This window comes from Papio anubis, chromosome 10 (genome assembly GCF_008728515.1).
Source record: "Papio anubis isolate 15944 chromosome 10, Panubis1.0, whole genome shotgun sequence".
Taxonomy (NCBI): domain Eukaryota; kingdom Metazoa; phylum Chordata; class Mammalia; order Primates; family Cercopithecidae; genus Papio; species Papio anubis.
Genome location: NC_044985.1, coordinates 45,943,132 through 45,970,794, shown reverse-complemented (window position 1 = coordinate 45,970,794; position 27,663 = coordinate 45,943,132). Strand labels below are relative to the sequence as shown.

General features: G+C 35.3%; 1 protein-coding gene across 1 annotated transcript in view; it reads left to right on the top strand.

Annotated features, from left to right (window-relative positions):
- IFIH1 (interferon induced with helicase C domain 1) overlaps positions 1 to 26,225 on the top strand; it is a 52,022-nt gene extending 25,797 nt beyond the window's left edge. Inside the window, exons 5-16 of the mRNA XM_003907544.5 lie at positions 4,828 to 5,048; positions 10,673 to 10,883; positions 11,707 to 11,924; positions 13,134 to 13,250; positions 14,926 to 15,049; positions 15,585 to 15,863; positions 16,333 to 16,592; positions 19,357 to 19,506; positions 20,884 to 21,045; positions 25,026 to 25,216; positions 25,735 to 25,825; positions 25,925 to 26,225. Coding sequence (XP_003907593.3) covers positions 4,828 to 5,048; positions 10,673 to 10,883; positions 11,707 to 11,924; positions 13,134 to 13,250; positions 14,926 to 15,049; positions 15,585 to 15,863; positions 16,333 to 16,592; positions 19,357 to 19,506; positions 20,884 to 21,045; positions 25,026 to 25,216; positions 25,735 to 25,825; positions 25,925 to 26,104 — 2,204 coding nt within the window. The 3' untranslated portion in view covers positions 26,105 to 26,225. The remainder of the gene's footprint in view (positions 1 to 4,827; positions 5,049 to 10,672; positions 10,884 to 11,706; positions 11,925 to 13,133; positions 13,251 to 14,925; positions 15,050 to 15,584; positions 15,864 to 16,332; positions 16,593 to 19,356; positions 19,507 to 20,883; positions 21,046 to 25,025; positions 25,217 to 25,734; positions 25,826 to 25,924) is intronic.
- Positions 26,226 to 27,663: the final 1,438 nt, after the last annotated feature.

Sequence of the window (27,663 nt, the reverse complement as noted above, 5' to 3'; positions counted from 1 at the left end):
AAAAAAATTGATACTATCGATATGAGAAGTATGACTAACTAGAAATTACATATATAAGTAAAAGAAGTCAAATTTATATAAATATCTTTTGATATTAGGCAAAATATTTCGGTCACCAAATGAAAATTTTACCAGGTTTTTCCCAAATTACTCTCCATATCAGTTGTATATTCTACCAGCAATAAATGAGTGCGCCTCTTCCTAATTCCCCACACCTTCATTAGTACTTTCTGTTATCAGTTTTCCTGATTTGTTAGTCTGATAGATTTCAAATTGTTTCTTTCTTTTCTTTGAGTGTGTATTTCCATGATGACTACTAAGCTAAAATGTTAACATTATTAAATGTAGCGATGGGTTAGTGGGTGTCTATTATATACCTTTCTATATTTGTCTAAGTGTTTGAAGTATTTCACAATTAAAATGAACAAATCACAAACAAAAAGAAAACGCTCTGCAAGGGGCCAGCTAAGAAGCATTGGAAAAATGATAAATTAAGAAACAGATTACTTTATTCTTCATTTGTGATTGAGTTGTTTCCCCTAAGAATATATTATATAATTCAGATTATCCTGCATTGTCAGAAGAATTATAAAAATTGGTATCCACAAGAGGCCTAAGGCGGCAAAATAGTTTATAGAAAGATGGTCATCAATCCTAAATGTTTTCCAAATTAGATTGTAGCACCTCTTTTTTCATATATCCTTTTATCACAATGACACTCCCGAATCCCTTAGAACGAATTAGTTTGAGGAAACCCAATTCATCAAATGTCATTCACAATTTTAATCTTCATTTAAAAGGGTGAATTCATTTTCTGTTCAATTCAGTCAGTGTTTATTGAGTTCTTGCCATGTGCTTATTTCTTTGGATTGTATTTGTTTTTTCTATCCTTGTCATAAAATTGTTCAATTTAATAATTAACATTTCTATTACATGCTATGCTAGAACTCAAAATAGATACTCTAGCTAATATTTAACATCTTTATAGGTTGTTTAAAGTTTTTGGAGATCATGCTAATTTTCATTCGTCTAAGTAAGGGCTTTTCAACAATGTCCATTCATTCAATAAATATTTAATGTGTACCTTCTATGTGCAGGGCATCTTGCCTATTTAGAGCTGTTAACAAATGTATTTGCTGATTTTTAGTCCTCAATGTGGCATGAAACACATGATAAATCTGAAAGCAATCTACTTTTGAAAAGCAAATACATTTTCAAGGCAAATACATTTTTGAAGACAAACACATTTGAAAGAACACTACTTGAAGTTCTAGATGGATCAGTACTTAGGAGCAAAGAATTACTTTGCCTAGTGGGTAGTCAATCTCTGAAATGGTAAAATTATGAAATTCCTTGCCCACAAGTGCCTGGTATAAGCTAAAATAGGAATCAATTCAAAAGGAGGTTTGGATAAATTGGTGAACTGTTAAACACATATTGAGGCACTGAAAAATATTACAGAATCTGCAACTGTGCTTTAATCTTTGAAGTTGACATCAAAAGGGACTTTATTCTATATGTCCTTCCTCCTCCTCCAGAGGTCATATATGGGCCATAAGGTGTGACCTAAAGCAATCACGTTCTATTCCTTTGTAGAAGTGTTATGCCATAGTAAACATAATTACCGGTACTTTTAAAGTACAAATTTTCTAATTATATTATGAAAGGCTTTTTTTTTCTGTTTCCCATTTTCAGAAAGATATACTGCCTCTCAAAAAGTGGCAATATTTTTGGCAATACGCATTGGCCTGATATGTAGAAAGTGTTTCCTTACTATTTCAAGATAATGCCTATTAATATTTGTCCAGCTGGAATGGTGTATTTTTCTGTGGTTACATACTATAGGTAAAGGAATACTTTGTAGATTTCAAACACATGCAGTGACAGACCTTTTCTCTCCAAGAATAACTCAGCTGTCAAAATCAATGTGAGAATGAAATTTGCCACATGGTGTAGTTCCAATAGAATATTATTATTTAAGCCTTATTTGATTTTCTTTTTTGACCATTTATATGGTATAATATAATTTTAAGTCTTTAATCAATACTTGTTGTAGAGGGAGGGCACAGTGTTATTCAAGCTTGTGCATATTTTAAATGCTATTTTCATTTAATTGATTATGCTTTTCAGAGAAAGCCAAAAACAAACAAACAACAAACAAACAAAAACCCAAACATTTATTTTATAAAGGAAATTGGCTCCTGGCTCATTGATACCAGCCCAGTTCTCTCCTTCTGGTGACAGAGAAGAGAAAACTCTCTTTTCATTGCTTCTGTGGATAAATTCTTCCATCCCTATGTCAGAGGATGTGATAAGGCAAGAATCAGGCTGAATATTTAGCACTCGCCCAGCTTTTATTCTTTGGATGCTAGTCTCACATTGAATCCAACTCTAATTTTTTTCTGTATCCACACTGTGCTTCTTTTTAAACTTAGGGCCACCTATCAAATCTCCTAGTCTTAAATCAAAAATATGGAGGATTATTGAGCTATCTGTCTAACCAGGTATTTTTGTGTATGTAACAGCAGTGTAGTGCCCCAGACTCTGAAGCCCTTCAAGACAACAACTATATTATTGGGAGTGCCTGGCACATAATAGGTGTCCAGTCAATGTTGACTGAAGAATAAATTTGTGGTACATGCCTACTTAAGTAGCAGTAAAACCCCATGACTTCAGTTCTGAAGTTAAATTGCAAACACAATAGTCCTTTTAACATTCTAACTCTTCTTAAATGTATCAGCATAATAAATGTTTAGAATGCATGAGTAATATTAATATTTTACTCATTTGATTTGGTTCTATATTCTCGGGAAAGAGACTTAGGAAATCACTATATGTTTCTCTTGTTAATATTTCTTATCCAAGGATATAGTCGTAAGCATGAAAAATGGGGGAAATCATTATTAAAATGTACTCTTTTAATAGTTTACTCTGCAATTATTATGAAGGAAGCAGCATTTTATTAGTATTCTTAAAATCTATGCAAAAATGTACCTTAGATGAAATTAAACAAAGAGGATTTATTGATATATTTAACAAACTTCCTAGATCAAATAAAAATTTAGCGGTAGTAAATTTCTGGGTCTTTGTTTAGACACTTTATAGTGCATCTTCCTTTGCAAATATACTGGCTCTTTTGGAAAAGTTAGGTGATAAATGATCTTAATAGAGGTGAAATATCAGGGTTTTGATAATCTGTAAAAGCTACAGAGGGGTAACATTGTTCTTAAATAAATCAGAGCCTTACATAAATATAATACAAGATGACTTATTGTAAATAATGTAGAGTTCAAAACAAGCATGCAAACTTATAAAAGTATATGTTAAATGCTGGTGATTTTAAATGAGTTTTTCATAAAAATCATATTGAATGAATCAGCAGATGATCTAATGATAGCTTAAATGTATTGCATCTGCTTTTACTCATCCATACAGAAGGCAAATTTCCTGCCAGGTTAGTAGATGATCCTAAGTGGAATTTGGTGTGAATTTTCCTACCTGTTCAGATAGTACTATCACAACAAGTTAAAACCCACTCAAATAAAATTATCCAGGGGCTGAAATGGAGCCATCAGCAAGTTTTTTTGAAGTTAATGGGACTATGTTAGTTTAGTTTTATTGCAATCGTTGATAAGAAAAAGAAGTTATTTCATGTGTGATGAAATACTGGTAAATACTGTTATTCATTTTTTCTTGTGATTATATAAGGCGTAAGATGGGCTTTTAAATTGGTGTAATATTTATTTTACTTCATTTCACATTATAAGCTATGCATTTTTAGATCTTTTTCCCCTGGTAATATAGGTTAATATGATCACCTCTAAATAAAATATATTCTAGCTAAAACAAGATACATTATAATAATTTTATTTTAATATTCATAAAGTTTATGTTAGAACTTACTTTATCAGTATTTTAAATTTAAAATCCATGTTAATTTAAAATATTTTCAATATATTATACTTTGGATTTTAGAAAAAGTAGGAATATCTGGAGCCATAAACATAAGGAAGTAATAAAGATCACAATTCACAACTAAATGGCAAAATTAGTCATAATTTAGTTTAAACCAACAAAATTATATTTTACCTTTTAAGGGAAACCTACCAATTAAAGGCTAGCATAGGAAGAGTTTTTTCCCCTACTCTCTAAATATCACTTCTGTACAACGTAGTTGCCTCAGATGGAAAAAGGAACTTGAGATAGATAGGGTGTCTGTGTGTGTGTGTGTGTATGTGTGTGTGTGTGTTTGTGTGTATGTGTGCTTTTTGGTATTTGATTGTCAGATAAAGTTTCCACAAATGAAAGAAAGTAGTATCAGCCGTAATACCTTCTTTGCAATAAAAAATAAGGGGAAATACGGAACTGGGAGGACTAATGATTCCTACTTTCTCAGCTCCTCTTGATTTTGTAGGTGGAAGGGCTAGGTGAAACAAGCAGGGCATAATGGCTCCACAAAGAAATGGGAAGCCTGATGCCTTAACAACCATACCTGCCAATCCCGCACCACAGCCCTTTCTACAGATTTGCCTTGGCTTCACCCACTCTGCAAAAACACTCCCCCATGTTGCTCCTTCCCAGTCCTCTAATCAGTTGACTCCCTTTGCACCCCCACACCCCCCGACTCCTTCTGTGAGAGGGATCCTGGGTTGTATTCTGCAAATGTAGAGAGCAGACATTCATTGGTACAGAAAAGAGAAAATGAATTGGTTTGGACCACACGTGAAAAGGAGTTTAAAGCACAAGAAGCCTACGTTCAGTTTCAGGCTTCCTAAGCTCTGTTATTTTGTTGTCCCTTCTCTTATTTTTCTTTTCGATCTTCTTCAGATGAAGAGAATGTGGCAGCAAGAGCATCCCCAGAGCCAGAACTCCAGCTCAGGCCTTACCAAATGGAAGTTGCCCAACCAGCTTTGGAAGGGAAGAATATCATCATCTGCCTTCCTACAGGGAGTGGAAAAACCAGAGTGGCCGTTTACATTGCCAAGGATCACTTAGACAAGAAGAAAAAAGCATCTGAGCCTGGAAAAGTTATAGTTCTTGTCAATAAGGTATTCAAAGAACATATAACATTAGTTGTTCATTTTCATTGTATTATTCTGAAACTTTTATATGATGGCATTTTTGGCATTGACTCACACATGTTCAGTTTAATTAAAAGTAATGTCAAAATAAACTCTTTATTTTATTTTTAATCCTTTTTTAGGCATATGTAATATCTAAGTGATGAACCTAAAAATAGAAATTTTCCAATAAAACTAGGACATTATACCAAATAACTATAACTTATGTAGCCCCAAAACCTGGGAGTTAGTTTTGATTCATCTGCTTCCTTTATTTCCCTTATCTGGTCACAGGTTATATTAACCCAGATATACTTTAAGGTTAACTGGCTAATTTATCATTGCAAATGAACATGAATGACCCCAAAATATCACTGGAATCAAGGATCAAATATTGTTTTTTACTTTCTCTTTAGCTGTTGACCCTTAGTCAAAGATGGCAAGTCCTCTTTATCCAGAATACATATAATGCGGTTTGGAGATAAAATTAAGTGAATGTTTGATGTCTAAATCAAGTTAAATAGATTTTAAAATGCTCAAGAAGTATATATATATATATACACACACACACACACGTATATACATATATATACACACACATATTACATTAAATGTAACTGAAGTTTTCCTTCAATAATTTATATCTTAGGGTATTTGAAGGCCATCTTCCTAAGTAAATATGTCTGCTTCCCTGTAAAACAAAATCTAGTTATTTGAGCTTTATTCAGATAAATGAATTTATTAATTTATAAATATATGAGCTGGGGATATGAATATTTACTATTTTATGGAACAAAAATGAGTATACTTTTCCGCCATCAGAAAGTCTTTTTTTCATTCTTATCTATTCCTTTATTAAAAAAAGCAGTAGACTGTAAAATATTCTATTTTTTATTTCTATTATGCCAAAAGTTTTAGTTACATCCTGTTTTTCAGTACTTAGAATCCATGATTTGAATGATTTCTATCATGTAGTTCCAAATGCATTTTGTGTGCATCTGCTAAGTCCAAAGAGCTCTCCTTTATACTTGTATACTCACTATTAAAACACTTTTATTTCTTTTGCTAGTAATGGTGACACATTCAAATTTGTTTGCCAATAGCCTTGCATATATTTCCTTTGTACAGGATTTTTTTTTTTTTTTTTTTTAATGAAATAGGTTTGAATCCTATTTCTACCTACCGGTAGTTTGAATTAGAAAAATTAGTGACTTCTCTAACTTTAATTTCTTAATCTGTAAAATGAACGAAATAATAATTACCCTGCTCTGAAATTTCAGTTGGATTATATATGGCCTAGTAATGACTCTTTCTTTCACTCTGAAATACTAGCTTTCTCCTGCTCCTTTCTCTTCACCTTCATAACTCATGAAACTGAGTAACATAATCAGAGAGGCTCTTAAATGCCAAGTCCAGAGAAAAGAACCACGTTAACTGGATTCAAAGCTACTTAAACTGATAATTTTGAAACCATTTGAGCATCTGCCATTTTCTCAAACTCAGCCTCACCATCTACCCTCCCAAAGGCTCTTCTTCCCCATTTACCTGTCTCTTTGTTAGTAATACCACCTCCTCCAAAGCATGCAGCCCCCACACCTAGGAGTTAGTTTTAATTCAACTACTTCCTTTATTTCCCTTATTTGGTCACGGGGTCATAGGCTACTAGAGTTGAAAAGGGGCTTCGAGATTCAGTTTTCTTCCTTTGCAGAATGGTTCTCTCACTTCTACAGGGTAACTTCCTAATATCAAGGAGATCTGCCTTCTAACAAGACAGCCATTCTTTGAACAACTGACACTGTTAGAAAGCCCTATTTGTATTCATCCAAATCTGTTTCTCTAGAATCCCACAATCAGCGGTTAGAGTTCCTTCCTCTGCAACCACACGAAGTCTTAATTTTCCAGCCTAATGACAGCCCTTCACATCGAGAAGGCAGTATCATGTGGCTCCTAAGTTACATTTTTTTTTTTGTCCCTTGGAATAAATGTCCACAGTTCCTTTAACTATTTTCCATATAACATGGTTTCTAAACCTGTCATCATTCCTAGTGCTCATACTCCTTCAGACATTTTTCTAGGACACTCTTAAATGCGGTGTCCAGAGTTGCACAAAATACTACAGATAAGATCTTACCAGTACAGAGCGTAGGACAGATGAGATGTGACACTCAGCTTATGACCGTGTTTGCCTCTGGCATCCACAGACTTATCTGGACCTTGTCATAAATTCAAAATCTGCAGTTCTTTTTTATTTGAAAATCTCTTAAAGTAGAACATTCTTAATTTATTTTTGTGCAGTCAGTTTTTGAGCCTAAATTCAAATACTTAGGTTTATTTCTTTAACTATTGATCTTTTCAAGTCTCATATTTTTGTATGTGTCTAATGCATCTTTCTTTCTATAATATTCCCTTCTCCTCTCAATGCTATATTCTAGCCAGGAATCTTTCATTGCATTGGATCTAGGTAATTCTTAGGAATGCACATTTATGGCTATGTTTAAATGTTAATTGATCCTCATTAATTATTCACATTCACTGCATTGTTGTGTGGACACCTGGGGACTTGACTCTAATTCCTTATCGCTTTTCTATTGTTTTTCTCCTTAGAATTACTAGAAATCCCTCCACTAATTCTTCCATCTATGTCATAATTGTTTACTATAACATCTTTTTGAATTTTAAATTAATTTCAGTTTTAATTCTTTTTGATTGAGTCAGAACACCTCTGGCCCAATAAATCTACGTAATCTGAATCCTGTGTTTGCCCCAACAACAAGATATTGTTACCCTTGATCTAGAAAAGAGAAATCCTTTTCTTTAAAACCATTTACTTTCATCTCCCTTCCTCCGTCCTTTCCAAAGTTATAGCCTTCGAATGCAGAGAGAAATGAAAACACCACCTGTGTTCCCAGACTTTCCATTTCCTATCTAGGGCTTCAACATCATGAGAGATAAATCCCAGGTTCCTTCAGATGCTGCAATGCAGCCCCATATGATTCAGCAGAAGTGGGTAGCAGTTGGGTTTGATTAGTCTTGGCAGGCACTCTGTCACATCTCAGGAAAAGGCTCCAAGAGGACCACACACCTCCCAATTAGCCATGTCAGACTTGCATCTGGCTTTCTCTGTGTCCTTCAGTAGGAAGTCAACACCACCCAGAGCAAGTATCAGGATTTCCAGCACCTGCTATCTCCTGTGACAACTTATTTTTGTTCTGTACATCAGAAGGTGCTGCTCCTTTTGAAGATTTTTGACTTACCTTTTATGGGCAGAATTTTGTGGTGCGATGTCACTCCATAATACAGAGATTCTTAATTAAATCATTCAGCATGAGTGTATTTAAAGACACATCAAATGCAGATCTTGTCCTCAAGGAATACAGTCTAGAAGAGAGATGAGAGATATATGTTGATAATATGATAATTAATATTTTATTGTACTTTATAAAGCACTCTCAAATATATTATCTTATTAAATCTACACAGCGACCCCATAAGGTAGTCTTTATTATTCTCATTTTTTCCTATCAGAAAACTGAAGTTCCAAGACTTTAATTGGCAATTCAGGGATCATCCAGCCAAGAAACAGCAGAAATGAGATATGAACTTTTATCTTCTGAGTCGACTGGTCTTCTTTTGCCACTGCACCCTCTTTCTAGAATAAAAGGATGGGTGAAATATCAGGGAAATTTTAGTACTGACAATATGGCACCCTCTATTTCATTTAATTTTCACAACCCTATAATAGGTTAACATTATCCTCATTTTATTAATCTGGAAAATGAGAGCATTGAGATGATTCAGACCTTGTCCAAGGTATACAAGAAGTAAGTGGCTAGAGTAGCTGTTTTCAGGGCTTTCTTCCTTCTGCATCATGCTGTCTCTTTCCACTAAACTGAATTTCCATTCTTTTCCTCAGAAGTCTTCTGTCTTGCGTAAGTGGAATGGAAAGAATACTTCCAGAAAATGATTCAGGAATGGCTTTGTGGAAGAGAGAGAGAAGAGCAGAACCATGGCTCTCAAATTTTAAAGCCTTAAAAGTCATTAAAGTGAAGGTTTCAAGCCTCTGTCCCCATAGATGGTCCCTAGATTCAGTAATTCTTTAGTGGGACTTAGGAGTCAGCATTTTCCAAACTTCTCAAGTGTTTTTGTAACAGGTAGGTCAGAGAGACTTTACTTTGGAAAAAAGAAAGAAAGAAACAAAGAAACGAAGTGAAAGTTTTTCTTCTTACTCTTTCTACCCTTTCCACCTTGTGGTTAGGTAATGTTCTTTTCCACTCACCAACTTAATTACTGATTTTAAGTCCACTTTGCTTCATTAGAATTTATGGATTTCATTTTAACTCTTCCCCACCCCTTCTTCTAGCCCCCCAGACATCTACTTTTGGAAGCCTCCATCATTTCCACTAAATAACAATGTAAACCAGTGTTCTTTATAAGGTGTTCCCCTGAGCCAGGGGGATCAACCATTCGTTATTTAACACCTAAGTGGGGCTTACCTCAAGTAAAAAGATGAATAACACAAACCCTACAGACTAGGAGAAAGGTAACCACTGATTGCATTTCCAGTAGAAATATGGAGAGTGAAGAATATAATGGGCATTCTTCAAAGCTTGCCCTTGAAACTCTTCCTGCCAACTCTCCGTTTGCCATATTGTACACTGCTGGGCTTCCATTGCATAAATCTTTCTAGGATATGACCTTCAAGATGGCCTTATATTTTTTCCCCTAATCCAGAAGGTATTTTGAGTGACTAGTAATGTGTAGCATTGAGGTGTCAACCCAGCTACCTTTTAGCAGATGCTACAATATACAGAATCAGCTGAAAAGGACCAGAAGTTTCCACTTCTTTTGCCAAGTCTACTTGTGGGTTTGTTCTTGCTCAGCCACCACAGCTATTTCAGCAGCTCATTTCTTCACTTCACATCTGTTCTCCTAGTCAATGCCCTAATTCCTCACTTGTGGTTCCCTGATTCTTCCAGTCCTGTGGGCCTGTTGCTTCTGGTCTAATCCAAAACAAACAACAGGAATAAATCACTTCAACAGTACAACTTGTAGGGATCCTGTAAACTGTTATACTACATGTAAAATACTCTGCTTGATGTTTGCAGCCCTTTATAACCTAGCCCTGCTCTACAAATTTAAAAATGTATTTCTTATTCAACTTTAGCTTCAGTTTATCTTTTCACTTACTTGAATCATGGCTTACTAGATTCAAATTCCTTCAAATTCCCCTTTTTTGAGTGGTCAGTTGCTTCTTCTCTTAACTGTCACTTTGTGTGTGTTTCTAGGGGTGCAGTATTACCTCGTGTTGTAATAATTTGTCTTGCTTTGTCTAGTCTTGGTCTGTATGCTTAGCTAGACAGAGTTCCTCAAAGTTGTCAACCATATCTTAAACATCTTTATGTCCCAGACATAAATGCCTATACCTAACAAGGGTATAATAAGTACTTATTGACAGATGAATGAAAGGAATGATGAGAAAGTTGTTATGCCTGATTCACCGGTGATGTAAACACCTCTTTTATTGCTGGACGCCAAACAGGCCTCTGATCAACACTCCTTTGGCTTTGACTAACTTTCTCTCTTTTAAAAAAATCTTCACACTTTTTTTTAAGGTACTGTTAGTTGAACAGCTCTTCCGCAAGGAGTTCAAACCATTTTTGAAGAAATGGTATCGTGTTATTGGATTAAGTGGTGATACCCAACTGAAAATATCATTTCCAGAAGTTGTCAAGTCGTGTGATATTATTATCAGTACAGCTCAAATCCTTGAAAATTCCCTCTTAAACTTGGAAAATGGAGAAGATGCTGGTGTTCAATTGTCAGGTCAGTTTAAGTGTTTACTTTTTTTAAAAAATTAATAGTAATATTAATAATAACGAGTCTATATTTGTTAATTTTTTAAATGTTTATAAAAATTAACTGGTTTAAATTGTTTTTTATTGCTTATGGTTTTATTAAAATCCTTCTACTTCCTGGAGGAAACAAAAAAAGTAAGTTTTTAATTAGACCACTTTATTCTGCATAAGAATAAGGCAAGCACTCACTGGAATTTCCATTTATTCTGACAAGTTCCTTTATTTGCTAGTGAATGTTGTTAGATCTGCTTCCCGGAAACATAGAATAAGAATACAAATCTTGTGTTTTGTGGGGTATAGGATGAGAACGTAGGATAAAGAATGGGAAAAAAGTAAAAATAATTTATAGTAACTAAATGCAATGTTAAAACAAGGCAAAATTTTCCCTCTTTAAATAGTGTGGTTTTCACTTGATGTAATAAAAATAAAATTCACTAACCTAAAATTAAATATTTTATTAAAGAACAAAAGTATAATCCTGAGATTTGTTTTATAATAAGCCAGGATGTGAATTCCACATCTAGTGCTTTTTAGCTCTGCAAACTTTCTGAATCTTATCTATTAAAGAAGGAGAATGCCTAACAGGGAGTTTCATGATTAGTATATATGAACTTCTATGTGTACAGGTGCTAGTGTAGTTGGATCTCCCTCCTGAAAACTGGAAGTGGATTGCTCTTGTGTCCTGCCCAAGAGAAGGCATCCCCCAAGGCAGCTCAATTACTGGTCTAAAGTTATTTTCTCACTGTAGTGTGCTGGTATGGAGAAATGAACTCTTTGAATTTTCTTTGAAGACTTTTCCCTCATTATCATTGATGAATGTCATCACACCAACAAAGAAGCAGTGTATAATAACATTATGAGGCGTTATTTGATGCAGAAGTTGAAAAACAATAGACTCAAGAAAGAAAACAAACCAGTGATTCCTCTTCCTCAGATACTGGGACTAACAGCTTCACCTGGTGTTGGAGGGGCCACAAAGCAAGCTAAAGCCGAAGAACACATTTTAAAAGTAAGTCATAATTGTATGTATAACCAATGAAAGCAAAGCTAAAACAAACGCCAGGACTTCTTGGTCTTGTTCAATAAGGTTGAGTTCAAGTGTTGTGATCATTAGTTAAGTGAAATCTGTTTGCTTTAGTACAATAAATATACTCAGTCTTCTATAAAATACGAATATGCCTTAATAAATATCAATAACACAAAACAATATCATAAAAATGATGGAGAGTGATATAATTAATGCAAAGTTGAGATAAATAGAATGCCTTCTTTGCATCTACTCTTATAGTTAAACTTAATGATCTACTTGATATAGAAATATGCATAAACTGTGAAAGTTTCTCGTTGTCACACATGATAAAGTCTTGCTCCAAGAGTTTCAAAACTACATGTTTTCTGTGTTTCTTATGTGATTCTAGGAACCGAGGTAATTCAAATCAAAGGGAAATAGGGATATGAAGATCTTTAAAGATGAGCTTGTCAGCGGCCCCAAAATGGTAACACCACGTACAGTGCTACTGTTAAGCTTGGGTGTTACATAAATCATAGTAGCCCAAGAAGTATTTTGGTACCAAGGCAATTGCATTTGAATTTTAAGTCCCTTACTTCAAGTTGAATTCAATACAAATTATGTAGAGTAGACACAACATTCAGAGATGCAATTATAGACTCCAAAATATAATTTATTACTGGGATTAAGGACTAATTCCAGTCTAATAATCCAGGAACATGGCTAAGGATGCTCCCAGCTTTGCATCGCCTGCTTTATGTGTAGAAGAAGGTGGTAGTATGATTCATGGATGTCAAGATGACTTTTGACATGCCTCATGTAACATGGTTATCTCAAAATCATTCTCTGTCAATGATGGTAAATTGTTATACTCTTTCCATGTCAGTTTTCCACCTGGAAAATGGAATTTAAGAACTGAATATCAGTACACCTTTTTCTCTGGAATTATCCACCAACTTGATTTAGAAGCTCCTATTTCCTATATTAGGACAAATATTACTGATGGTTGGTTAGTGAGATCCATAATAAAACAATGTTAAAATGCTATATTTAGCAAGCAATGCTACATATTACTTGCACGAAATTTTATACTACATATTTATACTACAATTTAATGCTACATATTTTTTACATGAAAAATAATTCTACGCTGAATAAAGTGAACAGGAAAAATAATTGCATAAATATTTAAAAATGTCTCTTTTCCAGCTATGTGCCAATCTTGATGCATTTACTATTAAAACTGTTAAAGAAAACCTTGATCAACTGAAAAACCAAATACAGGAGCCATGCAAGAAGTTTGCAATTGCAGATGACACCAGAGAAGTATGTGCTTAACGTTTTATATCTATTTGATTGGCAATACCACATTCAGTTGAAAGATGGCAAAGGCTATTTTATACTGACCATCTGAACAATATTGTTTAAAAATTTAAGCAAACAAGTTTCGGGTTTTTTTTTTTTTAAATTGATGTTAGGCAGTGAAGTACTACATAGAATTCTCCCCTCTAGTCCTCTTTTAGTTTTCTAGTTTACATGAGGAATAGCTCATTCATTGTTTGCTACATATGAGTTATGAGGGACAGTGGGGGGCGATGACCGGGGGGATGTATAACTAAGCTGGAGGGGTTATGACAGTTCGTTTTAGCCTTTTTAATTTTCTTGGTGAATTCCAGGATTGATTTTCTGATATGCCACAGAGCCATTTTGTTGCTATCAAATTACATTTGGCAATGATAATGGGAATCCTACCTAATTTGCATACTTGCATATTTACTTTCTTAGGAAAACAGTGCAGTGGTAAAGAAGTGAAATATTTACTGTAATGATGCCTTTCTGATGAATTTTTCAGGAATTATAAAAATGAACCGAGAGTCAATTTGGACATTATGGCCAGTAAATTATGTCAATACTTTGTTTTGTAAAATTTAGAAAGCGTTACAAATTCTGGCCATATGTACTTGATAATACCATTGAAAATAAGAATGTTGGGATCAAATGATATGATATATGAATAGTAGATAAAACAAAGATTGAAATATAGTAGGCACTAAACCAATGTTAGTAACTAGCCTCCGTATATCTCTTTTTTTTAATTCTGAAAAAGACTGCTGTCTACTCCAGCTGTACTATTACAGTTGAATATATTTTATTCACTTTCCCTTTTTTGTTACTTATTTGGTTTTACTTGATAATTTTAAATGCATAGTTCTACTCATTAAGATTTTCAAAACTACATTTCTCAGGTACATTTTTAAAAGAATTTGCCATTTTTTAAACTTACTTTAATTTTTTATATACTTTGAAGCATAACATACATACAGAAAAGTACAAATTCATATGTGTACTGATCGCTGAATTTTTGTAAACTGAATACACATATGTAAACAAAATCCACATCAAGAGACGGCACATTGCCAGTACCCCAAAAGCTCCTGGTTCCCCCTTCCAGTCACCATGCCCCAGGAATCACTACTATCTTGACTTCTCAAACAAAAATGAGTTTTCACTGATTCTGAACTTTATATAAATGGAAACATATAACATGCACTCCTTTATTTCTGGCTTTTATTCAGACTGTACTTCAACTTATTATTTTGGTCGAAATAATACTGAAACCAATTTTACAAAGGGGGAATGTTTCTTAAATTACATTGTAAGCTTTCTAAATAATTGTGGCATTAATGCAATATGTGTTTTCTAAGTTACCTTTAACATACAAGGTTTATATCATTCATTAACTTTACTTTCATTAACTTTTTAAGTTGGAGATTACAGCAGAGGTAACAGGGTGTTGGTGTGGGTGTGGCTTGATGGCAGACTTAAAAGAGAAGCTGACAAAAATAAATGTACAGACAAGTGATGGGACACTAACCTGTTACTTTGTCTAAACAAAGATTCCAAATCAGATTTATTATAACCTAGAAATTATTTTAACAAAAGTAATGTTATTCTTTTAACAATAAGAATATGTAAGAATAAGTGTGTACTTTATTTTTAGGATCCATTTAAAGAAAAACTTCTAGAAATAATGACAAGGATTCAAACTTATTGTCAAATGAGTCCAATGTCAGATTTTGGAACTCAACCCTATGAACAATGGGCCATTCAAATGGAAAAAAAAGGTAATTTAGGTTTGGACCTAACACTTAGTTTATCCCATGTTTATGCCAAGATTTCAGATGACTATATCACAGATTCCCCCAAGAAATTAAAAGCAAAAGTAGTTCCAAATAGAATTTCTGTGTTCTGTGTAGGACAAGTATAATAAACATGTTCTAATTCCTTTTCTAAGAAAAGAGATTCCAATACTATCCAATTTTCTCTTTGTCTCCAGAGTCTTATATTTATTGTATATTTAAAGTATTGAGATAAATATTAATAGCTCTGTCTCCAAAGGCAAACTCAACTAATATATTTTCATGCCATTCTTCTGTGCATCAGCTACATGTTTTTGCTCAGGCAGAACTCAAGCAGCAAGTCTAGGAGTTGGAAAACTTGCCCTGTTTCAGAGCTCAGGACACATTTTGAGCCTTAACTTGCCCATTTTAAAACCAAGCCAGTTTTGGAGTTAGTAACATAAATATATTCAAGTCCATGGCACAATTTTAGGGGGTTTATATGCTTATTATTTCACTTACATAATATATTTTTTCACAGCTGCAAAAGAAGGAAATCGCAAAGACCGTGTTTGTGCAGAACATTTGAGGAAGTACAATGAGGCCCTACAAATTAATGACACAATTCGAATGATAGATGCATATAATCATCTTGAAACTTTCTATAATGAAGAGAAAGATAAGAAGTTTGCAGTCATAGAAGATGATAGTGATGAGGGTGGTGATGATGAGTATTGTGATGGTGATGAAGATGAGGATGATTTAAAGAAACCTTTGAAACTGGATGAAACAGATAGATTTCTCATGACTTTATTTTTTGGTAAGATTCAAAGTAGCATATACTGGTCTCATTCATTTACCTTTTCAACATGAAGTTACTGCTTCTCATAAGCTCTCCAAAAAGAGAAATATGTTTTGAAAGAAGAAATCCCACTCAGATTGGAACTATTTCTAATTATATGACCAGATTAACTACCAGTTGTATGATCACAGTCAGTCATTTGGTCATTCAGTTTTATTGTCAAAACAATTGTAATGAATTTATTTATTAAACCATCCTAATTATTAGCTATAGTGCAAGATTGTAGATGAGCCACAATTCATGAAACCTTCTAGTATAATTTGTTGTATGCTTTACTAAACTTTTCTTTCAAGTAGTTTTAAAATTAATTAATTTTTAATCAACAAAACTGAATATTTTTTGGTGTACAAAATGTTTGATATATCTATACCTTGTGGAATGGCTAAATAAAGCTTGTTAACATATCAACTGTAATTATTTCTTCAAGAAAACAATAAAATGTTGAAAAAACTGGCTGAAAACCCAGAATATGAAAATGAAAAGCTGACCAAATTAAGAAATACCATAATGGAGCAATATACTAGGACTGAGGAATCAGCACGAGGAATAATCTTTACAAAAACACGACAGAGTGCATATGCACTTTCCCAGTGGATTACTGAAAATGAAAAATTTGCTGAAGTAGGAGTCAAAGCCCACCATCTGATAGGAGCTGGACACAGCAGTGAGTTCAAACCCATGACACAGGTATAAATATCCTTTTGGACTTCTTTTCTTTTCTTTCTCTTCTTTTCTTCTTCTCTTCTCTTCTCTTCTCTTCTCTTATCCTCTTCTCTTCTCTTCTCCTCTTCTTCTTTTCTTTCAGACGAGGTCTCCCTTTGTCACTCAGGCTGAGGAGCAGTGGCATAATCAAGACTCACTACACCCTTGACCTCCTAGGCTCAGGCAATCCTCCAGCCCCAGCCTCCCAAACAGCTGGGACTCTAGGTGTGCGCCACCACACCCAACTAATTTTTTTATCTTTTTTGTAAAAAAGGGGTCCCACTATCTTGCCCTGGCTTGTTTTAAACTCCTGGGCTCAAGCCATCCTTCTGTCTCTGCATTCCAAAGCATTGGGATTATAGGCATAAGCCACTGCGCTCAGCCTGAACTTCTTTTCTTATGCTGTTATTACTCTTCTCAAATTGTTTTTAGTCTTTTTCTACTAATCCTCTCACTATCCACAAATACATTTACAGGATAAAACATGTGTTCTTGAAATAAAATCTAAGCCTAATAGCAACCAAATCTGTGGTTTTTGAGAGGTTATGTGTTGTTTTAGGAGTCATTTTTCCCACATAGTAATTGGAAGAACTTTCTAAGTTTCCCTTGCAAAAATGAGTGACAGGTAAACTTAATAACAAAGTTCAGAAATGATTGCAATATAGTATCAAGTGGAAAATTCAAACTCCCACAAAAATGTGTGCGTTATAACTAGAACTATGCAAAATATGTTTACATAGAATGAGACCTATAGGGAAACTTGGAAAAATTAAAGAATTTGATACATTAGAGATTTGGGATTCTGATAAGTAGGTTTTCTGTTCCTTTTTAAGGTGTTTTGTTTTATTTTGTTTACATGCTGCTTACTGTGAGCATAGTAAAAAACACTTGGGTAAGAAAAAAAGGCACTTGTAGACATAACAAGCATGCATAAAGCAATGATGTCTTGTTAAAGTAAAATATTCTTCTGAGGGATAAGGTCATATTGACCCTGAGTCTTTCTGGACAAATGGATATTTCCTTTCTATTATAGTTATCACTATTCAAGCCAATGGAGCAAATTAATTCTGTTTCAGTGTTTGCTGGGGAAAAATTCTTGAAATGGTTCACTATAACTCTTTATATACCCTCTACGTGCACTCCTGTGAGCGCTGCCAATAAAATTAATGCCAGAGAAAGTACTGTTTTCCTTGGGTAACAAGTTTGCTTCTTTCTTTTTGATGAGATGTAGTTTGCTTAATATGTTTTTCTTTTTGCCTTAGCTTCCAGAAAGCTAGCAGGCAAAATTCAAGTTCAGTCTCACAGTGTCTGGGTTGATTCTTATGAGTCCTGTTTTTACATTTCTTTTATATTAGCTTTAGCATTATGACTTTCATTGTAAGACGGCTAAGCTTCTCTTTAAAAAGAGGTAGAGTGCAAATGAAAAGCCTAGTTCAAGCTACTTTCTGCTCCTTATTCATTTCAAACCTAGGGGCTATATGCCAAAATTCAGAACATATTCCCTTCCTTCCCCACTCCTTGCATCCTCACCTTGTAAACTGGGGTGGATAAACTCCTTAGCAATGGTGTTAGGCATCTACGTGATGTGACTTGAAGATCTGACACTGTCTGGAATTTTTGTTATTAAAGTTACTCCTTCAAATTAAGACACAGGCATCTTCTACTAAAACCCAAGGACATGCAAGTTTTTATCGGGAGGTGTGAGGGCAGGAGGGAGAAATTTTCGGAGAAGACTCAAAAGAGGCCTTTCTACAGGGTTCTCCAACAGTTAGGAGTCAAATAAGGACTCACGCTCCTCTCAGAAGAAAGGGAAGGGGATGGAAGAACATAGTTTTGGTCTGGCAGCTTTATTTTTGTTTAATGTATGGGGGCAAAACACAGTGTGGATGTGCACCAAATGCCCACTGGACCAACAACTTTGATGAGAGTGGTTATGAAAATAAAACCACATTGTCCATATCAAGCTAGGTTTGTGCTCACTCATTTCTCCCATGTAAGGATAAGAGGGCATATTTTAATTTATTTATATTGACTTTCAAAATTCAGAGATTTTTCATTTGAAAATAGTTTTAATTACAGTTGTATAACCTCTTCTTTTATTTTTATTTATATTATCCCTTTGAATCAAGAATATATTTGCCTCATTCAAAATTAATAAAGCACAAGGCATACCACTGACTTTTAGTCTTCCAGCTTCCCTCCCCAGATGCAGCCAATGTTTTCAGTTTATCTTGTGTCCTTTTAGGAATATTCCATAGCTTCTCACTGAAATGGTTCTTAAAGTGACCAAATGCATATACAGTGTGCATTTTCTCTGTGACTGAAAACAATATATCAAAGCATCTCTGCATCTTATCCTCTAAATATTAAAGATTCTGAAGTTAATGTAGTGGGGGAAAAGCCCATTTTAGTTTCTGATTGTCATATCCTCTTCTCAACCGACAGCTCCTCCTTTCTTCCTCTGGAGTCACCCATCAGTTTATTTCCTTGGCATAAAATATGGTCTTCCCACCTCCAGACTGGATGATGGAAATATTTTTGTTATTGTGTGGTAATCCCAGATTGGAAATCAAATGTTGTCTCACCATTATGTCTTTGTTCAATGCCAAAAACAGATGGCAACAAATCCATGTATGATCTAATCCTTTGATTTACACTGACCAGTTGCAATTTATTATTTCTTCCTCTAATTAGAAGATTTTAATGTGTTTAGCATCACAAAATTTAATTTATTAAAATGTTTCTACAGAATGAACAAAAAGAAGTCATTAGTAAATTTCGCACTGGAAAAATAAATCTGCTTATCGCTACCACAGTGGCAGAAGAAGGTCTGGATATTAAAGAATGTAACATTGTTATCCGTTATGGTCTTGTCACCAATGAAATAGCCATGGTCCAGGTACATTCAAATACCTTTACTTACTATGTTAATTTTTATTTGTGTGTTCCTATTTTAATTGCTTTCTTTTAGTTAAACAGCACAAAACATCTTTTTAGTTTTTAAAACAAAGCCCTTTTCCTATTAAAAGAGCATTTCTAAAATGCTGTGCACTGTTGCCTTTCATATTGCTGTCAATTCATATGATAACCAGATACCTGTTGTATGTTTAAACAACAACTCCTCTTTGGTTATGTCTGTACCCTAAGGCTTTCCAGGACCATGACACCAGCCCCATTTGTAAGAGTCAAAAGCAGCCTCCTCATTCCTAGGATGTCTGTGAGCCCCCGGCTGGACCGGGAATCTAAAGTACGCTGTCCCACGATTGTCTGATGAAGTAACATGCCCAAACCTGAGGGAGCCCTGCTGTTTCTGCATTTTATTCCCTTATCCTTTCCAATTTTCTGTATGTTTAGAAGTTTTCATGATAAAATGTTGGTTGGGGGCAGACTTATAAATGCAAAAATAAATAAAAGAGTGAGATGTTCTGTTTTCATTCAGATTTCACGTTATCTCTTACCCACCTGTGTTAATGGAATTATTGTAACCTTCTGTTGAGTAGGCATAGGTTTATGCTGATTAATATACTATTCTTCCTATAAAATTAACTGAAGGGTTTTCAAAATAATTTAAATTGCATCCTTGAATAAAAGGCAAGTCATAGAAGACTAAGATAACCAGACTGCCATCAAATTAGCAAATAATTTTATTTCAGGAGTTTATTTGTAAGTCAGTGATAAACTTAGTAATAAAACTTAGAATACATTTTTCCTTGAGAATAATTTTATAGTTGATAGGCTCCTGGGCCAGGCCACAGAAGTTTCTATTAGTCAAAATATAGCTGAATATCAAGAAAGTTATCATCATGTTAAATGTATTCCCATGGGAAAATGTGCTAAGAATGTAACGTAGGATGCCAGAAACTGACCTGCCTTCTTACCAGCCCTGGTGTCAAGGTCAGAGATGACCCTTCTCTCCATTCATTCCTCCCAGCTTCCTACCAAGAAAGACGACTCCTCAGTCCACGTCATTGATCATGGTTCTCATAGTTTGAGAGAGAATTTCCGAGAGCAAAAAGGCTGGACAGGATGATATTATGTCATTGAGGCCTAATCATCATCACTGTAGAACACTGTTTCTGTATTAAAGCTTATTTTAAGTTTCAAAGAGCTGACTTACAAGGATGGATTAATAACTAACTTTTCCCATTTAAAGACTGGCATGCTGAACAACCCAATATCATTTCATTCTGAGCAGTGAATATCATTCCCAGAAAAAACCAGGAAGATTTGTATCACAGTGTACCCTTTCATTTACTTGATTTATTTGTGTTTTCAGGCCCGTGGTCGAGCCAGAGCTGATGAGAGCACCTATGTCCTGGTTGCTCACAGCGGTTCAGGAGTTATCGAACGTGAGACAGTTAATGATTTCCGAGAGAAGATGATGTATAAAGCTATACACTGTGTTCAAAATATGAAACCAGAGGAGTATGCTCATAAGGTATTGTTGGCTACCTCTGAATTTGATTTTCATTTAAAAATGGCCACATGTGGTTGCCATTGATATCTCTGTGGCTCATTCTCCAGAAAAAAAATTGTGCTGAATTATAAGTTTCTGTTTAGTGAACTGTGCTTAATCCGGATTCACATGCAGAGAATCGAGATCCATAGTGGGCAGGAAATTATCGGGGAGCCGTTGCTCCTTCCAGTGAAACCAACCATAAATTTTGATAATGTAAATTTACCCTGCCTTGTTCCAGAAAGACTGCTGCAACTCACTGATTCAATCCAACATGGTAATTTTGGTTTGACCCAATTTGTTTGTAAAGGCACCATTTTTTAATTTCAGAAATGTAGATGAAATGCTTACTGTGTGCCAGGTAACATTATAGGAATAGCCAACAGAGGCAAACAAAACACATAAGACTCCTGCTGCATGAAGTTTATATTTCTAGTGTGAGCCTGGTGAGATTTGGAGGACAGAAACAGTAAACAAACATTAAAAAACAAGAAATATAACATATCAAGATAAGTAAAGAGAATTAGAATAGGATGATATGAAACAACTGACTAGATGAATACTTTCTCTTTTTTTGTAGTTTTTGAAATTCTTTTTTTTTTTTATTATGTTTTATGTTCTGGGTACATGTGCACAACGTGCAGGTTTGTTACATATGTATACATGTGCCATGTTGGTGTGCTGCACCCATTAACTCGTCATTTACAGTAGGTATATCTCCTAATGCTATCCCTCCCCTCTCCCCCAACCCCACGACAGGCCCTGGTGTGCGATGTGCCCCTTCCTGTGTCCAGGTGTTCTCGTTGTTCAATTCCCACCTATGAGTGAGAACATGCAGTGTTTGGTTTTCTGTCCTTGCGATAGTTTGCTCAGAATGATGGTTTTCAGTTTCATCCATTTCCCTACAAAGGACATGAACTCATCGTTTTTTATGGCTGCATAGACTAGATGGATACTTTCAACTGGGTGGTTGAGGAAGGTCTCTTAGAAGGAGTGACACTGAAGCTGCATCTGAATGATAAGAAAATACAGAATATGTCATATAGCTACATCTCAATTTACTAACGCACAGTTATTTGAGTTGTGCAAAGGAATGCAGTGAAGAAAGAATGTATTTCTATAGTATTTCAGGAAATCCCCCATACCACTGAATTAAAGACTGTAACTACTATAATAGCAAACAATCCATTTAGAAGAAAATTCACACCCTTGCATATGGGTGTGAATGTTAGTTTCTTAACATTGGAATTGGCTCTACCTTAAATAGAGTTTCACTAAAGGAATGCTTTCAAATTGGTGTGCATTGCTATTACCAACTCCAAGGTTTCCTGACCAGGTTTCTGCACAAACCTTTATTTTAAAACTGCTTTAAACACAAGGCAAAGCAAACATTTTAGAGTATCAAATCAAACTTTTATCACCAAATTATGCTACTGGAAAGTTACTGCCTCCCAGTTAATATCCTAAGAGAATTAATCAAGTAGATGTTTACGAAGACTGATATTTTAAGAGTAGTTTTTTGGGGGTCAACACTAGGACAATCTCTGGAGTTTAAGGGTCAAACTCTTCCAGACATTCTTTAGAATAAGACACTGTCCCTTTGGAGGCCCCAGAATGGACTATATTTTTAGGTCTCCTTTGGCCAAGAAACCTGCCCTCCTAAAACAACTTTGGGTAGATGAACTGAAAGTAGGAGTGGCAATGGGGAAGGAGGGGTACACGCCACCAGTAACCTGTTCAAAGCCTGTAGAAAACATTGCTACTGGGAAGATGTTTACTTTCTTCTAATTTGAGCATCCTTCTCAACACAATCTTCAGGCAACCACTAATGAATAATGAGAATTGACAGATAAGATGAAATCTTTTTTCCATGTCATAAACACAGTTTATACATAACAGAGCTTCTTAAAATTAAATCAGACTTCTAGGAGCAAGTTGATCACCATAAATGTTTTTCTCTAGCATTGATTCAATTTTTGCCACATTATTACACTCTATTTGGACTTAGGCTGATTGTAGCTGTGCCTCCTGTATATTTATTATGAGTTATTTTGTTTGTTTGTTTGTTTGTTTGCCCCTCTAGTTACTTCAAATTCCTTTGCTATTTTAGAGTTAGTCTTTTAGCTTCTGATGTCCTGATTACAAATCCATACACTTACCTTGGCTTTATTTTTTTTCTGACTCATTCATACACATTTAATTCCCACATGTATGTGATCCTATAATTACGTTATCAGCTCACTGAACTGTAAATGTCTTATAAAAGTAACCTATTTTAACTTTTAGGGAAAAATATTTCAATGTATTTTTCTATAATTTACATAGGACATTCATCTTGGTACTTTTCTGATTAACCTATTATATAGCCTCTGAGCTTGCTTGCAAGGTTTTATTCTCTTTTCTATGCTATATGTGGCTGCCTTGAAGGGAGATCTAAAATGTAGAGTTAGGAGCCAAAGAGATGGGCTTTGTTCATCTGCACTGATGACTTACTTCTACTGAAAATTTCCCCTCGGTCTTAAAGAAAACAATTACTTCCTCCATAATTTAATATAAATATTTCATCTATGAGAGGTCAGTTTGGAGGTAAATTATTCAAGAACCAGATTTTTCTACCATGAAGTTGTGTTAGTATAAACACTGGTCAGTCCCTATGTCAACTTTCATATGTTACATAAACTAGATTATTTCTGTTATAAAATAAGTGCTGCTGCTAGTCACAGAGCCTAGAATAAAGATGTTTATGGGCATATTCTCTCACATAAGGAATCTAGGCAGTATTGGCTCCATGATGTTATGAGGAATCCAGGCCTTTTCTCTCTCTTTTATGCCATTATAGCATTGGGCTTTCATTCTCATGGTCGAGGATGGCTTTTAGAATTTCAGCTGCCACATCCTCATTCTAGGCAGGAAGTAAGAAGAAAATGGAAAGAGCGAAAGGTACACATGCCAGCTATCTACTTTTTGAGAAGATTTTCTGAAAATTCCACTCAACAGCTTTTTACATGTCATTGACTGCTGGTTTGGAAATGTAGTCATTTAGCTAGCGTATTTCCACCCAGAATAAAATTATGACTCTGTTAGGGAAAATGGACACTGAGGGCAAAACTAGCAGTTTCTGCCACAAATGTGTAAACAGTAGACTGATTAAGATGGTGAAGGGTCTGAAAATTATAAAGCATGAAAAAAGATTAAAGGAATTTAGGTGCTTAGCATAGATTAGAGAAGACATCGGTAATGTAATAACAGTGTTTAGTAAAGAGATTCCATGTGGGAGGAAGTTTAGACCTATTTTACGGAACAGAATTAAAGCAAATGGGTAGGCTGGCGCAGTAGCTCACTCCTGTAATCCCAGCACTTTGGGAGGCTGAGGCAGGTGGATCACTGAGATCAAGAGTTTGAGACCAGCCTGGGCAATATGGCAAAACTCCATCTCTACTAAAAATACAAAAATTAGCTGAGCATGGTGGCAGGTGCCTGGAATCCAAGCTACTTGGGAGGCTAAGGCAGAAGAATCGCTTGAACCCAGGAGATGGAGGTTGCAGTGACCCGAGATAGTACCACCACAATCCAGCCTGGGCAGCAGAGCAAGACTCCATCTAAATAAACAAATAAATAAATAAATAAATAAATAAATAAATAAATAAATAAAACAAATGGGTAGGCTAGACAGAGAATTTTTGTTGAATATTGCTAAGGACTTTCTCACAATAGAACTTTTCTGAAATGGAATGGGCTACTTTTTGAATACCTAAAGATTGCATATTTTCATGGTTACAGGAGATGATTATATACCAAGTTCTTTGCGGGGAGGGTTATTACCTCATTATTTTTATTTCCTAGACCATGAGCTAACTGTGTATTTTCACAACTAAGACCTCCAAATTTCAGGAGACTTACTTCTATGAAACTGAGAAAAGAAAACAAACCTGAAACCACTAACTATTCCTTTCTCTGTCCAGATTTTGGAATTACAGATGCAAAGTATAATGGAAAAGAAAATGAAAACTAAGAGAAGTATTGCCAAGCATTACAAGAATAACCCATCACTAATAACTTTCCTTTGCAAAAACTGCAGCGTGCTAGCCTGTTCTGGGGAAGATATCCACGTAATTGAGAAAATGCATCATGTCAATATGACCCCAGAATTCAAGTGAGTCCAGAAAGACCTATCTTTAAATTTTTCCACAAGGGGTGAGGCAGGTTGCATTGTAAATGTTCTTTCAAAATAGTGCAAATGAGAATCATTTATTTTACAACTTCCTCTCCTTTAGCCTCTCAATTATATTCCTATTTTAAATGTCTATGTTTTAAATAAACTGCACTGGTGCAGGAAAAGAGAAGTGTAAGACCCAAAGCCATTTTTGATCCAAGGCATGTATTTTTGTATGCTCGTCATTTGTTCTCGAATTTTTGAACAACTAAAGTCAAGCTAATATAACCAACAGACTTGAAAGAAGTTACAAAAGGCAACATGCCCCTTGAGAGGTATGTGTAGAAGAGAAGCATTGCCTTAGTTGCCATAACAAGCCTGGCAAGCAGGAGGGAAGGAAGGAATGCCATATAGAATACTGCAGGCATGTGGTTGAGCTCCAGGTCCAAAAACCCATGAACTACACATTGGTATTTTGTCAGTTCTCTGTGATGATTCTTTTCCTTTGATACTTATAGGGAACTTTACATTGTAAGAGAAAACAAAGCCCTGCAAAAGAAGTGTGCTGACTATCAAACAAACGGTGAAATCATCTGCAAATGTGGCCAGGTGAGTAAATTGCTGTGGGCCTGATTTTACTTTAGCCAAAAGGAATGTTTAATTGCATGTGCATTTAATTTTCCTCTTGCTCTCTCTTTTGTTTTTCAGGCTTGGGGAACAATGATGGTGCACAAAGGCTTAGATTTGCCTTGTCTCAAAATAAGGAATTTTGTAGTGGTTTTCAAAAATAATTCAACAAAGAAACAATACAAAAAGTGGGTTGAATTACCTATCACATTTCCCAATCTTGACTATTCGGAATGCTGTTTATTTAGTGATGAGGATTAACACTTCACTCAAGATTCTTTTAAAATACTATCAGTTAAACATTTAATAAGATTATGATTAATGTATTCATTATACTACAGAACTGACATAAAAATCAATAAAATGATTGTTTTACTCTGCATTGAACTTTTTAAGAACACAATATATTATGCATGATCCATCTCGTTGGTGGGCAGGGGTAAGGAAAATCTCCCAATAATCCTCATTAGTGTAGAGCATTACAGTCCTGTGGAAAGAATGCTGAAGTACAAATGAAAATTCAAGGTATCAGTCTCAGGTCTGTCACTAATTTTGAGAATACAATTAAGAAAATCAGTTCATCTTTCGGAACCAGTCTCCTTATTGATGAAATGGTCATAACATTCCGTGGTTTTGCTTTTTATTAATTTTGTATTGCTTTATAACCAGTTGCCACAAATGTAGTGGCTTAAAACAACACTCATTAATTATAACACATATCCTGTTGGTCAGAAGGGCAGGGTTCTCTGCTCAGGGTCTCACAAAATTGAAATTGAGGTGTCAGCCAGACTGTGTTCTCATCTGGAGGCACTGGGGAAAGAATCCACTTCCAAGTTCATTCAGAGTTTTGGCAGAGTTTGTTTCCTTGCAGCTGTCTGACTAGGATGGCTGTTTTGCTGTCTGTCCATTGGGGATCGCTCTCAGCTCCAGCAATGCCCCTACCACACAGCATGCTCAAGGCTCTTTCCCAGCACAGATATTTGCTTCTTCAGGGTCAGAAGAAGAATCTCTCTTTCAAGTCTGCTCAGATAGAGTCTTAGATAGGTTAACTGTAAACATAGAAGTGACTGTCTCATCATATCCGTAGGTTCTGCTTACACTCACCGCAAGGGGATTATTCAGGGAATCACCCCAGCCAGTGGAAATTGTGGGGACCATCTTAGAGCTTTGCCTCCTACATCACTTGCCCAGTCTTTGCAACTAAATGATATCATAGGAAAGCACTTTAAAAACTATGAAATACCATCAAAGACCGGTTAAGAAGCAGCATCAAGTAGCTTAAGGCTTCCTTCCTAGATCTTCCCTTCCACGAACATAGCACTATGCTGTAGAACTACCTAAGGACAGAGTAGTGGCTAAATCCAGGCTGACCATTAATGCCAACAAGATTACTCATGTCCCTGGACAGCCATTCACCTCCCACTCTAGGATTCACACTGGAGTTAGCAGGGAGTAGATGCTGAGTGTTATTAGAGAATAAAGAGAAAAATGTCTGCCTCTGCCCCTCCCAGAACACTGCGGACAATTCTCCCAGTAGAAAAGCAGCCTCTTTTGACAAGGAAGAGCCGCATGATTCAGACAGAAGCCACAATTGACCATTTTAACCAAAACTTAGCAAGTCTCACAGATGGCTTGCTCCAAGGGAACAGTTACCTCCTGTGACTAAGGAGAAACAAAATGTTGGAGGGTGTGAAAAGAACATTCTTCTGAAGCTTTGATGGATTAATTGAGTTGATATTACAGTAGTTTTGAATCTTTCCTTGATAATGCCTAAGCAGAGATCAATATTAACCAATGAGATCTCTTGGGTATACAGGAGG